This window comes from Cottoperca gobio, unplaced genomic scaffold, assembly GCF_900634415.1.
Source record: "Cottoperca gobio unplaced genomic scaffold, fCotGob3.1 fCotGob3_225arrow_ctg1, whole genome shotgun sequence".
Taxonomy (NCBI): Eukaryota; Metazoa; Chordata; class Actinopteri; order Perciformes; family Bovichtidae; genus Cottoperca; species Cottoperca gobio.
The window spans coordinates 22,161-37,595 of record NW_021166856.1 but is presented as its reverse complement, the minus strand read 5'-3'; the positions used below and the strand labels follow the sequence as shown (position 1 = coordinate 37,595).

At 41.0% G+C, this 15,435-nt stretch overlaps 1 protein-coding gene across 1 annotated transcript; it reads right to left on the bottom strand.

The window, feature by feature from the left end:
• Nucleotides 1-1,382: 1,382 nt before the first annotated feature.
• Nucleotides 1,383-15,435, bottom strand: LOC115004936 (carcinoembryonic antigen-related cell adhesion molecule 5-like; the record flags this gene model as incomplete). The annotated part of the gene is made up of 9 exons (XM_029426685.1): nucleotides 15,335-15,435; nucleotides 14,518-14,838; nucleotides 14,051-14,329; nucleotides 13,483-13,659; nucleotides 4,772-5,092; nucleotides 4,305-4,583; nucleotides 3,651-3,914; nucleotides 1,723-1,992; nucleotides 1,383-1,622 (listed from the first exon to the last, which is right to left on the bottom strand). Coding segments are annotated over exons 1-9 (2,197 nt in total), but the record flags the coding sequence as incomplete, so codon positions are not given.

Genomic DNA, 15,435 nt, shown 5'->3' with positions numbered 1-15,435 from the left:
AGGGATTGGATGGCCCTCAGAAGTGACCCCCTCACCCCATACTCCCGCAGCACCTCCCACAGTATCACCCGGGGGACCCGGTCATACGCCTTCTCCAGATCCACAAAACACATGTAGACCGGATGGGCGTACTCCCAGGCCCCCTCCAGGATCCTTTCGAGAGTGAAGAGTTGGTCCGTTGTTCAACGACCAGGACGGAATCCACATTGTTCCTCTTCAATCAGAGGTTCGACTACCGGCCGAACCCTCCTTTCCAGTACCTTGGAGTAGACTTTACCAGGGAGGCTGAGAAGTGTGATATCCCTGTAGTTGGCACACACTCTCTGGTCCCCCTTTTTGAATAGGGGAACCACCACCCCGGTCTGCCACCCCCTAGACACTGTCCCAGACTTCCACGCAATGTGCACGATGCATGTCAACCAAGACAGCTCCTCAACACCCAAAGCCTTCAGCATTTCTGGACGGATCTGATCAACCCCTGCGGCTTTGACACTGTGGAGTTGTTTGACTACCTCAGTGTCCTCCATCTGGGAAATTGACGATGGTCCCCCATCAGCTTCCAGCTCTGTCTAGAGGCCGTGTTAGTTGGATTCAGGAGTTCCTCAAAGTGCTCCTTCCACTGCCCGATAACCTTCTCAGTTGAAGTCAGCAGGGTCCCACCCTTGCTGTACACAGCTTGGATGGTTCCCCGCTTTCCCCTCCTGAGGTGCCGGACGGTTTTCCAGAAGCACCTCTGTGCCGACCAAAAGTTCTTCTCCCTAGCTTTCTTCCGATGGCTTCCCTGGGTTTCCAAGAAGGCCGAATACTCTGAACTACTGTTTGGTGCCTCGGCACAAACAACAGTTCAGAGTTTCCTCCCCATAAAACGAAAGCGTAGGAGGCGACCCTCTCGTCCACCGGGGGTGAAAAAGAAAAATGCAAAATGATCATTCCCTCCAATATCGTGAAAGATAATGTATCACAATTGCAATTACAGTTGAAATGCTAATCATTCCAGACCTATTACATACATTGTGTATTAGAGGAAGAGTCCAGCACAAAGTTTGGCCCTGACTGTACATAAAAGTTCAGAATGAATCTGGTGGTTTAAAGTTAAAACTTGTGAGGTTAGCAGACCTTTGAAGCTCCTCATCCCCTCTGCTGGTGGTTAATATGTACTGTGGGTAATCGAGGCGTACGCTTTTATCAAGGAAAGGAATGCTTGGAATAAAAAAAGCACAATATCTCTGGTTTGCTGCTTTAACATTTTTTAACTGTCCATTAGGAATCCTTATATTTTAAACCGTGAAGGTGAAACTAAACTTTTCAAGCTGCTCTTCAGATGATCAGAAGTATAACGCTGTTGATCGCAACATTAAATCAAGTATCAACCATCTTGATACCTGTTGCAGTCCATCTATAGACCGCTGAAGATTTTCTCCCAGTTATATTATTCATCGCTTCACAGACGTAGTCGTCTCCGTCAGAAACATCAGTGATGTCTTTAGTGAACACAGCAGAATTGTGTATCACCGCCCCGTTCAGCATCCAGACGTAACTCGCAGGCGGAACAGATTCTGCAGAGCAGGTTAATTTTAAAGTCGTCTCACTGTCATCGGTGATTTTAACATTTTCTGGACCGTCTGAAAAACAGATATGTGGAAAGTTTATTACAGCAGAAAAAACAAAAACAAATAAAGAAACTCCTCATTTTGAACAATAACTGTTGAGTTTGTTACTCACAGTTAACCACCAGGAAGTATTTGGCTTCCTCACTGCTGAAGGGGTTGCTGATTTCACAGAAATAATCTCCAGTGTCTGTCTTATTCAGACTGATAAAAGACAGCACTCTGTTGTTGTCACTGAGACTCATGTTTACAGTCAGAGTCAGATCCAAGACGCCTTTCTTCCACTTTCTGGTGAAGACAGAGCCAGCAGCGTCACAGGTCAACTTAGAAGAGTTCCCCTCAATCTGCAGGTTTGTAGATGTGACCGAAGCGTCTGATATTCTCTCTGTTGGGACAAAAGATCATAAACAAATGATGAAATCAGGAACAAAAGTAACTGAATTTAATGAGCGTTGACTGAGCAACTAAATGTAAAAGGAGCTTTTAGAAACTACTGCTTCCTGATTCATGTATAACAAGTGTGTGACTGTCCTCACTCACTTTAACAGTTTTAAAACAACTTATACTGCAGAAATATCCTCTATGTGAGTGGAACTTAACACTGGACTTCTCAGAGAGATAGTTTGTCACACAGGAAACAATAGAGAAGAAAACTGTTTCAATAATTAAAAAGGTTCTTTAACAAAACTCAAAACAGTGGAACAACTCCTGAGGAAACATGTAAGCAGCCGGTCGCTTCGTCTGTCTGCCGGGCAGGTATCATAGGACGTTACTGCTTTATGTTGTACACTTTTTATTCAATATTTAGACGCATTGATTTAAATAAACGCTTTACCATAACAGATTCTGCAGGTGGAAACTTAAGTGACATCTTTCTGAGCCTTAATACTACATCCACTAAACCTCTTAACTTAAACTTACCCAGTACAGAGACAACTGACAGATGAAATGTTATATATCTCAGAGTTCTGCTGTTAAAGGCCTGACAGCTGTACTTCCCACTGTGACTCTCCTGGATGTCCATCAGTCTGAGCTCTGCTCCATCAGACAACAGCTCTCTATTTAGAAACCACTGAAACTGTGCAGGAGGTCTTGACTCAGCTGAGCAGGACAGGCTGATATTTGACCCTTCGTCATAATATTCTTGTGATGGAAATTTTGTTCTGGGCCGTCTACAGTGTGCGGCATATGGGAAATATTTTTTTTTAATTAAAATCACGAAAAAGTGATGTCAGCATCTTGAAGAAAATATTACGTAACATGCAGCTCAGTGTGAAGCTTCCTTATACCATCAACTGTGAAGCATAGTGCAGGATAAAGAGTATGCACATATAAGTTAGTAACTCACAGCTGATGGAGAGGTTTACTGGGTCACTGGCGCTGTTACTGATGAGATTAAATACATGACACCTGAATGGTCCCTGGTCGTAGCGGGTCACATTATTTATAGTGAGAGTGGAGCCTCCATCAGTGAGCTGAACTCTGTCACTTCCTGTAACCTCAGAGCTGCTGTTCAGCCAAAGGAAGGAGAGCGAGGATCCAGAGGAGGAGCAGGACAGACTGACGGAGCTGTTGAACTCCACCAGGTCTGTGCTGCTGGCAGTTACCACCACATTAGCAACACGCGCTGTGGGTGAGAAACACAGGGGTTTTATATCGGCCAGCTTTCTAACCTCAGAAGTAAAGAGGACAGTTTAAAGATACTATGATGAGTAATAGTGGCTGGATGTTCAAAGTTGGTATGGGAGATGGAATGTAAAAGAATGTTTATTAATCTGCATCTACATGGTGAATGTGTTTAACTATGATGGTCCTGCAACGTGTGTGTTAGTTATATCTGCTCGACACAACTGTTGCTGTTCTGCTGGTCACTCGAGAAAGTTTTTTTGTACGACCTCAAAGTTTGTCAGTTGTCTCTGCACGAGAAAAGAAGTTGCAGAAGAATCTTGACTGCAAACGTATGTAAGTATTATAAGTACCTATTTGAATTAAAGACAGTTTTATCTCATATTATCACAGGTACATCCTATTTTTCAAACGTACCCAGTACAGTTACAGATTCAGGCTGAGATGTTATATATCTCAGAGTTCTGCTGTTAAAGGCCTGACAGCTGTAGTTCCCACTGTGACTCTCCTGAATGTCCATCAGTCTGAGCTCTGCTCCATCAGACCGCAGGTCTCCATTCAGAAACCACTGGAACTGTGCAGGAGGTCTGGACTCAGCTGAGCACATCAGGATGATGTTTGATCCTTCATCATAATATTCTTGCGATGTAAATATCATCAAATGAATATTATCTGGGCCGTCTGAATGTAGGGGAAATAAAACAACAAATCACCAAAACATAATGTTGGTAGCTTGAACATAAACAAAAGGTTATATGAAAAGTTTTATAAATACAGACTTTAGAAACATGAAGTCATTTTTTGAAGTTGTATAAAAATTAACAAACAATTTAATTTAAATGAACGTCATAAGTTACAGTTGTATTGTAAATATATGATTTTGTAGGAGTTTCTATCTTCTGGTCACTCAGTGTAATGCATCATCAGTTACTCAGTGTCAGCTAAAATACTAAACAAAGATGAAAAGGTAATTAAAGCCACTCCTTATGAGATGAAGCAATAATCTAAATCAAACTTGTGTTAATGCTGTCAGATAAAAGAGTGAACATGTACAGTAGTTTTGTAACTCACAGCTGATGGAGAAGTGTATTAGATTACTGATGCCAGAGCTGACAGGATTGGACACATTACACCTGAATGGTCCCTGGTCGTAGCGGGTCACATTATTTATAGTGAGAGTGGAGCCTCCATCAGTGAGCTGAACTCTGTCACTTCCTGTAACCTCAGAGCTGCTGTTCAGCCAGAGGAAGGAGAGCGAGGGTCCAGAGGAGGAGCAGGACAGACTGATGGAGCTGCTGAACTCCACCAGGTCTGTGCTGCTGGCAGTTGCTACAACATTGGAGACTTTCACTGTGGGGGAAAAACAAAGTTTTAAGCAGCACGCACACTCGTGCCACTACAAAAGCAACATTTTCTCATTATTTGATTCTGATGGTAAAAAGAATAAAAAGGCTTATAACATTTATTTCTTGCTCAGTTGCTGAACACAATCTCCATTCAGCACTGAAGGAGATGCAACATGTGAAACTTTCTCTCACCCAGTACGTCCAGTCTTGTGTTTCCTGGCTTCGGTGATTCTCCAAATAAGATAATGCTAACTGTGTATTCTCCGCTGTCATTAAGAGCCACATTTCTGAGCTCCAGAGATCCAGTAGACATGAAGAAGGTGATCCTGCCTTCGTACTCTGGTGCAGTGAAGTTCTTACCAGCGAAAGTGAATATTTCTTTAGTACCAAAATTCCAGTTTACTACTATAATTGAAGTTCCCTGTGGAGGCAGTGTTGTGCTGAACATCACCGTCTCTCCCACAGCTGCATTCAGAGGACCGTCTGGCAACAGACCGGCTGCTTTGGTTAAACCTGCAGGAGACGGTTACAGGTCATTGCAAAGTAAGACGCTGGATCAAAATCCGTGATCACAGTCCATAAAACAACAACACAAAAACATACAGTAGTATCAATGTCTATCTATCTATTGAGAACATACAAACAAACAAGGTAATCAAAAGAATATAAAATAGATGACATTTCTGGCCAGCAGCTTTCTTTTAGTTCTATCAGAACAAGCAACACAGTATAAGGAAGTTTAATCTGCGAAATAAACTACAAGTACATTCTTTGTTTCATTAATTAACATTATACTTGAGTAACGCTTTTCTAATAACTCAAAGACGCTGGTCTGCTATCAAGTCACAAAAGCATGAAAAGCAGACCTTTAAGATCATTAGCTAAACTCCTTCATAACATTTGTTCAACAACTCAACGATATCTTAAGTATAGAACAATAGATAACGACTTTGAAAAAAATAAAAATCAAGATTCTTACCTGTAAAAGCCACAGAGACGATCCAAAGTAAAGTTAATGTTTCCATGTATCGACCTTTGTGAGATATAAACAGCTGAAGGTAATGTCAGCCATCAAACTTTGACTGTCCTTATTAATGTGAGCCTCGGGCAGCTATCGGTATATGAGTCACTAAAGGCAGAACTACCTACTGTTGAGTTACTTAGTAAGTGTCTGCATAATGAGCTAAACCCACTGAAGCTGCTGCAGTCGAGCTCTAAAGCTGCAGGACGTCGCCCTCTAGTGGTACAAATGTGTTTGCATTGATGTACTGATGCTTCACGAAGAGACGCGCAGACTGCTGTGGAATTAATAATCCCACAGCAGGGGATTTAGTAAACATGGAATATTTGGTGAGGCAAAATTGATTAAAATAGTTAGTTGGTGTGGATCTATAGGTTAGTCTATATCAGGGGTGTTCAAACTACGGCCCGCGGGCCAACTGCGGTCCATTTTTAAATGGCCCGCAGCAAATTCTAAAAGTATAATGGAATATGGACCAGATAGAAACTTGCGCTTGATTGTATTGCACTTCTTAGTTCTAACACAGAAACACAGTTTTGACTTTGCTTTAGATTTTTACTCGATTGCATGTGATGAGAGCACAGATGCGACAGACACCGCACAGCTGTTTACTTTTTTTGTGGGGAGTTGACGATAACTTTTGAGTTACGGAAGAGCTGCTTGGTCTTAGGAGTCTAAAGGGCACAACATAATTCGAGCACGAGGACTTTACCGCAGAGAATTTCAAGCTTTCCTGTCCGATGTCGATGCTGAATACAGGGACGCACAGTTCTGATGTGCGCTGGCTGAGTCGCGGCTCCGTGCAGCAGTTTTATAGACGGAATCTGAGTTTTGGGCTTCCGGTGGAATCGCAATGCATGCTGGGGTGGCAAGCCTAGAAATGTGAGCACCAACTCTACAAGGGCCGCCATATTGGATTTCTTCTCTACGTGTTTACATTGTATTTGGCTAGTTTTTAGTGTGTAATCATCGCTCTTCTAGTTATGGGATTTGGACACATTGTGTGGTGAAAGGAAGTTCAAACTGTGGGAGAAAGCTAAATAAATGGGCAGAATCTCATTGTGAGCTTCACGATAGCAAAAATTGCGACTGCAAGCCCCCGTTCAAACTATTTCCATTTCCAACAGCACTAAAGAACAATGATAGAAGGCGAGCATGGACCAAAGCTGTAAAGAGACAGGATTACAATGGGAAGTCTTGGGAGCCCAAGAACTCATTGCGGATTTGCAGTGAGCATTTCATGCAAGGAAAACCAACAAATGAATTCCCTGATCCTGAACTCGACCTGGGGTGTGTAGTCTATCTACTTGATTTATATATTGACAAATGTACTTTCTATATATTGAGTTTTATAATAATTAACAAACACAAGTTAGGTATATATTTATAATAGCTTACCCTGCAACACAACTGCAATAAGCACTTATGATATCGCCAGTTTTCTTGACTGCGCAGATCCATGCCGAATGTGGCGTATGGGAAACTTTCATTGAATGAGTACATTTTGCTTTCAAAAAGCAAAACTCAGAATCTGTGAGAGGATTGAAAGATATGTTTCAACCAGCCAGAGTCAAACAGTCTAAATGCTTTGCCTTCTTTGTATTCGTTCAAAGTTCGTTTATGAAACTCGACATCGTTCCCTGGGTGGTCAGACATTAAAAATAATGTTATATCACTGAGGTATATCGGCGGCCAAGAAGTCATGTTGTTGTTTTCATTGACCCAAATATTGTCTGTTAACTCTGAACAAAAGCAGATTGAGAACTAAAATGACCGACGGCATCTCTGTGATGTCCTTCGTATCTCAAACACCAAACTTATTATTATTATTATTATTATTATTATTATCATTCCCTCCAATATCGTGAAAGATAATGTATCACAATTGCAATTATAGTTGAAATGCTAATCATTCAGACCTATTACATACATTGTGTATTAGAGGAAGAGTCCAGCACAAAGTTTGGCCCTGACTGTTATAAAAGTTCAGAATGAATCTGGTGGTTTAAAGTTAAAACTTGTGAGGTTAGCAGACCTTTGAAGCTCCTCACCTCCTCTGCTGGTGGTTAATATGTACTGTGGGTAATCGAGGCGTACGCTTTTATCAAGGAAAGGAATGCTTGGAATTATATGCAATAAATGTCATGACGAAGTTCACAGGTCTCACCTCAATTAGTCTTATGTTATTGTGCCTCTGCAAACTTGCATAATAAGCTAATAAAAGCTAATAAAGACAATAAAACTATAAACTTGTCAGGATATAATAAAACATGTTGCATAGAAAAGAGTGACATTACATGAATAAGAGTCCAGCACAGGTATAATGTTAACCATGTCTGTCAGTTAGCATGTAAACATTTACAAACTCGTACCAGAGGAGGGAAAGTTATCAAAATTCATCCTGAGGGGACATGAATGTCCTGACAATCCATCCAATAGTTTAAATATGTCAGTCTATACCAAAGTGGTGACTGCTGTGGCCTCAGGGATATCTAAATATCATCTCTATGAACAATACTCAACAACTCAACCACAAACAATCTGGATTGATAAATAGCAACACAGGTTAGAAAATATATTTTATTGATTTTTGGGGTGAACATCCCTTTTTAACCTTATTTACACCTTTTTTGTTTGACCATTTAATATGTATATTATTTATATAAGAATGTTATAACCACATGACAGAAACAGAAATTATTCAAACTAAAGTATTTTGATGTACCTTTTGCATAATGCTCAATATTTTTCCTTTTGTTTACAATATTGAGATTGGACACAATAGGAGAACAGCAGGATAAAAGCGAGCCTTAGATATGCTCTTTAGAAATGTAAACAAAACACAAAAACATCCGAGTAATTTCATTACTTATCAAACACAAGAATTACATGTAAACACATTCAAGGAATGTTCTTTTACTCGACTGTCGAGATGCATAGAGTTGCTATTTTCAGAATTTGTTCTTCTTCATATAAACAATAAATTAAATGTAAAAGGTAAAGCCTACAGTCAAGATGGAGTTTTGTTTTCTATTTAAGCCCGTTCACTCTCATAAATCTTTTTTCCAGTAGAAGTTTTCAGCAATAAAGCTCTGAACAACTGGCTGTACGCTACCTGAGCAGGGGGAACATTGGACCTTTTCTCTTTACTGAATTGGTAAATGTTTGATTACACAATAGCCATAAAAATCAATCGGGCAATAATAAGTCACGGCTGCTAAATACGTCTTCTTCTGGATTTCTTCTTCCTCCAAGTCGACTGTTGGACAAGAAGTGAAAAGAGGGAAATGTCACTTATGCCGAGAGTTCACCTGTATGTTACGAGTGGTCGGTAAATGTTTATTTCTACAGAAACATTTTGCTTTTTCTTTCAAAATACTCCAAATCAAAAATAATTAGTTGAAAACTCACCTTTTTAAGGGAAAGAAGATGAGTATGCATTCTCATACACATGCTCTTCTAGTTCTAGGCACAAAAACAAAACGTGTTGTTACCTCTGATTATACAGATGTACAATTGTTATATATTGTAGTTTATTCTGCATTCTGTCTTTGTTGTTATTTACAATATATGACATTTTATCACATTTACCTTCATCAGAAGGCGGCGGAGCTTTGTTGATGATTCTATGTATTAAAAACAAAGCATCGTTACAAACTGTAATCTATGTTGAGTTTGGGTAATATTTTATTAAATGATTTAAAAAAGATTGATGTGATTGACCTCCAGGGAGTGATATGTTAATACTTGTATTCATTTAACACAATAAATTCTGACTGTTTATTGTACGTACTACAGTAAGTCTTATTTATAAGAGTATTAGAGTAAGGTTAGTGTTAACTTAGGGTTCATTTAAAGTCAGTCACTCAATAATGCATGATGATTTAAAAAACAAAAAACAAAAAGCAGAAATCTCTGGCTGACTTACTTTTTCTTATAAATATAAATCCCTCCTCCAGCTCCTGCAGAAGCAACTAGTAGACACAAGATAACTATTCCAGCAATGGCGCCAGCTGAAAGACCTCCAGAACTCCAATCTGAAATAAAACACACGCAGTTCACTTTACAATACAAGCTCACAAACATCACAAATGTCTAAATACATGCACACGCACGATCACATGATTACATACTGAGGCTTGACAAATAATTGGAATTGTATCGAAATCATAATATGGACATGTCGTGTAATATCCAAAGGAGGCGTAATATTTGTTAAATATACCAAAAACAGAATCTTTGTTTGGAACAGGTCCTCGCAAAAAATCAAACCGTCCATCCATCCATCGTCTACCGCTTATCCGGTGTCAGGGTCGCGAGGGCAGCAGCTCCAGTAAGGAACCCCAAACTTCCCTTCTCCGGGCCACATCCGCCAGCTCCGACTGGGGGGTCCCGAGGCGTTCCCAGGCCAGTGAGGAGATATAATCTCTCCACCAAGTTTCGTCCCAGCTGGACGTGCCTGGAACACCTCCCTAGGGAGGCGCTCAGCTGGCATCCTTACTAGATGCCCAAACCACCTCAACTGGCTCCTTTCAACGCAAAGGAGCAGCGGCTCTACTCCGAGTCTCTCACTTTTCCTCATCCCAACCGCTTCACACTCGGCTTCGAACCGATCCAGTGACTGCTGAAGGTCACAGACCAATGATGCCATCAGGACCACATCATCTGCAAAGAGCAGCGATGAGATCCTCAGGCCACCAAACTGCAACCCCTCTCCTCCACGACTACGCCTCGATATCCTGTCCATGAATATCACAAACAGGATTGGTGATAAAGCGCAGCCCTGGCGGAGGCCAACATCCACTGGGAACGAGTCCGACTTACTGCCGACTATCCGGACACAACTCTCGCTTTGGCCGTACAGGGATTGGATGGCCCTCAGAAGTGACCCCCTCACCCCATACTCCCGCAGCACCTCCCACAGTATCACCCGGGGGACTCGGTCATACGCCTTCTCCAGATCCACAAAACACATGTAGACCGGATGGGCGTACTCCCAGGCCCCCTCCAGGATCCTTGCGAGAGTGAAGAGTTGGTCCGTTGTTCAACGACCAGGACGGAATCCACATTGCTCCTCTTCAATCAGAGATTCGACTACCGGCCGAACCCTCCTTTCCAGTACCTTGGAGTAGACTTTACCAGGGAGGCTGAGAAGTGTGATACCCCTGTAGTTGGCACACACTCTCTGGTCCCCCTTTTTAAATAGGGGAACCACCACCCCGGTCTGCTACCTCCTAGACACTGTCCCAGACTTCCACGCAATGTGCACGAGGCATGTCAACCAAGACAGCCCCTCAACACCCAAAACCTTCAGCATTTCTGGACGGATCTCATCAACCCCTGCGGCTTTGACACTGTGGAGTTGTTTGACTACCTCAGTGACCTCCATCTGGGAAATTGACGATGGTCCCCCATCAGCTTCCTCCGCTTGCTCTGTCTAGAGGCCGTGTTAGTCGGATTCAGGAGTTCCTCAAAGTGCTCCTTCCACTGCCCGATAACCTTCTCAGTTGAAGTCAGCAGGGTCCCACCCTTGCTGTACACAGCTTGGATGGTTCCCTACTTTCCCCTCCTGAGGTGCCGGACGGTTTTCCAGAAGCACCTTTGTGCCGACCAAATGTTCTTCTCCATAGCTTCTCTGATGGCTTCCCTGGGTCTCCAAGAAGGCCGAATACTCTGAACTACTGTTTGGTGCATAGGCACAAACAACAGTCAGAGTTTTCCCCCCATAAAACGAAAGCGTAGGGAGGCGACCCTCACGTCCACCGGGGTGAAAAAGCAGAAAAGCAGAATAATGATGCAAAAATGATCATTCCCTCCAATATCGTGAAAGATAATGTATCACAATTGCAATTATAGTTGAAATGCTAATCATTCAGACCTATTACATACATTGTGTATTAGAGGAAGAGTCCAGCACAAAGTTTGGCCCTGACTGTAATAAAAGTTCAGAATGAATCTGGTGGTTTAAAGTTAAAACTTGTGAGGTTAGCAGACCTTTGAAGCTCCTCATCTCCTCTGCTGGTGGTTAATATGTACTGTGGGTAATCGAGGCGTACGCTTTTATCAAGGAAAGGAATGCTTGGAATAAAAAAAGCACAATATCTCTGGTTCTGCTGCTTTAACATTTTTTAACTGTCCATTAGGAATCCTTATATTTTAAACCGTGAAGGTGAAACTAAACTTTTCAAGCTGCTCTTCAGATGATCAGAAGTATGACGCTGTTGATCGCAACATTAAATCAAGTATCAACCATCTTGATACCTGTTGCAGTCCATCTATAGACCGCTGAAGATTTTCTCCCAGTTATATTATTCATCGCTTCACAGACGTAGTCGTCTCGGTCAGAAACATCAGTGATGTCTTTAGTGAACACAGCAGAATTGTGTATCACCGTCCCGTTCAGCATCCAGACGTAACTCGCAGGCGGAACAGATTCTGCGGAGCAGGTTAATTTTAAAGTCGTCTCACTGTCATCTGTAATTTTAACATTTTCTGGACCGTCTGAAAAACAGATATGTGGAAAGTTTATTACAGCAGAAAAAACAAAAACGAATAAAGAAACTCCTCATTTTGAACAGTAACTGTTGAGTTTGTTACTCACAGTTAACCACCAGGAAGTATGTGGCTTCCTCACTGCTGAAGGGGTTGCTGATTTCACAGAAATAATCTCCAGTGTCTGTTTTATTCAGACTGATAAAAGACAGCACTCTGTTGTTGTCACTGAGACTCATGTTTACAGTCAGAGTCAGATCCAAGACGCCTTTCTTCCACTTTCTGGTGAAGACAGAGCCAGCAGCGTCACAGGTCAACTTAGAAGAGTTCCCCTCAATCTGCAGGTTTGTAGATGTGACCGAAGCGTTTGATATTCTCTCTGTTGGGACAAAAGATCATAAACAAATGATGAAATCAGGAACAAAAGTAACTGAATTTAATGAGCGTTGACTGAGCAACTAAATGTAAAAGCAACTTTTAGAAACTACTGCTTCCTGATTCATGTATAACAAGTGTGTGACTGTCCTCACTCACTTTAACAGTTTTAAAACAACTTATACCGCAGAAATATCCTCTATATGAGTGGAACTTAACACTGACTTCTCAGAGAGATAGTTTGTCAATTCACACAGGAAACAATAGAGAAGAAAACTGTTTCAATAATTAAAAAGGTTCTTTAACAAAACTCAAAACAGTGGAACAACTCCTGAGGAAACATGTAAGCAGCCGGTCGCTTCGTCTGTCTGTCGGGCAGGTATCATAGGACGTTACTGCTTTATGTTGTACACCAAGTCTGTGCTGCTAACAGTTACCACCAAATTAGCAACACGTGCTGTGGGTGAGAAACACAGGGGTTTTATATCGGCCAGCTTTCTAACCTCAGAAGTAAAGAGGACAGTTTAAAGATACTATGATGAGTAATAGTGGCTGGATGTTCAAAGTTGGTATGGGAGATGGACAAAAACATTTAGTCTCAAGAATGTTTATTAATCTGCATCTACATGGTGAATGTGTTTAACTATGATGGTCCTGCAACGTGTGTGTTAGTTATATCTGCTCGACACAACTGTTGCTGTTCTGCTGGTCACTCCAGTAAATAATGTTCCGAGCTCAGTTGTCTCTGCACAAGTAAACATTGCAGAAGACTCTTAACTGTAAACATATGCAACTATAGTTTATTTTTGTTGCACAAATGTTGAGTACGACCTTTTTGTATTTAAGAAAGTTTTATCTCATATTATCACAGGTACATCACAGCTTTTTATCCTTTTTTCTTTGTACAATAACCTTTTTTCAAACGTACCCAGCACAGTTACAGATTCAGGCTGAGATGTTATATATCTCAGAGTTCTGCTGTTAAAGGCCTGACAGCTGTAGTTCCCACTGTGACTCTCCTGAATGTCCACCAGTCTGAGCTCTGCTCCATCAGACCACAGGCCTCCATTCAGAAACCACTGGAACTGTGCAGGAGGTCTGGACTCAGCTGAGCACATCAGGATGATGTTTGACCCTTCATCATAATATTCTTGCGATGTAAATATCATCAAATGAATATTATCTGGGCCGTCTGAATGTAGGAGAAATAAAACAACAAATCACCAAAACATAATGTTGGTAGCTTGAACATAAACAAAAGGTTATATGAGAAGTTTTATAAATACAAACTTTAGAAACATGAAGTAATTTTTTGAAGTTGTATAAAAAATTAACAAACAATTTAATTTAAATGAACGTCATAAGTTACAGTTGTATTGTAAATATATGATTTTGTAGGAGTTTCTATCTTCTGGTCACTCAGTGTAATGCATCATCAGTTACTCAGTGTCAGCTAAAATACTAAACAAAGATGAAAAGGTCATTAAAGCCACTCCTTATGAGATGAAGCAATAATCTAAATCAAACTTGTGTTAATGCTGTCAGATAAAAGAGTGAACATGTACAGTAGTTTTGTAACTCACAGCTGATGGAGAAGTTTATTAGATTACTGATGTCAGAGCTGACAGGATTGAACACATTACACCTGAATGGTCCCTGGTCGTAGCGGGTCACATTATTTATAGTGAGATTGGAGCCTCCATCAGTGAGCTGAACTCTGTCACTTCCTGTAACCTCAGAGCTGCTGTTCAGCCAGAGGAAGGAGAGCGAGGGTCCAGAGGAGGAGCAGGACAGACTGACGGAGCTGTTGAACTCCACCAGGTCTGTGCTGCTGGCAGTTGCTACAACATTGGAGACTTTCACTGTGGGGGAAAAACAAAGTTTTAAGCAGCACGCACACTCGTGCCACTACAAAAGCAACATTTTCTCATTATTTGATTCTGATGGTAAAAAGAATAAAAAGGCTTATAACATTTATTTCTTGCTCAGTTGCTGAACACAATCTCCATTCAGCACTGAAAGAGATGCAACATGTGAAACTTTCTCTCACCCAGTACGTCCAGTCTTGTGTTTCCTGGCTTCGGTGATTCTCCCAATAAGAAAATGTTAACTGTGTATTCTCCGCTGTCATTAAGAGCCACATTTCTGAGCTCCAGAGATCCAGTAGACATGAAGTAGGTGATCCTGCCTTCGTACTCTGGTGCAGTGACGTTCTTAACATTGAAAGTGAATATTTCTTTAGTACCAAATTTCCAGTTTACTACTATAATTGAAGTTCCCTGTGGAGTCAGTGTTGTGCTGAACATCACCGTCTCTCCCACGGCTGCATTCAGAGGACCGTCTGGCAACACACCGGCTGCTTTGGTTAAACCTGCAGGAGACGGTTACAGGTCATTGCAAAGTAAGACGCTGGATCAAAATCCGTGATCACAGTCCATAAAACAACAACACAAAAACATACAGTAGTATCAATGTTTATCTATCTCTTGAGAACATACAAACAAACAAGGTAATCAAAAGAATATAAAATAGATGACATTTCTGGCCAGCAGCTTTCTTTTAGATCTATCAGAACAAGCAACACAGTATAAGGAAGTTTAATCTGCGAAATAAACTATAAATACATTCTTTGTTTCATTAATTAACATTATACTTGAGTAACGCTTTTCTAATAACTCAAAGACGCTTTTATTAGTCATGCATATGGTCTGCTCACCATGCTGCTATCAAGTCACGAAAGCATGAAAAGCAGACCTTTAAGATCATTAGCTAAACTCCTTCATAACATTTGTTCAACAACTCAACGATATCTTAAGTATAGAACAATAGAGAACGACTTTGAAAAAAATAAAAATCAAGATTCTTACCTGTAAAAGCCACAGAGACAATCCAAAGTAAAGTTAATGTTTCCATGTATCTACCTTTGTGAGATATAAACAGCTGAAGGTAATGTCAGCCATCAAACTTT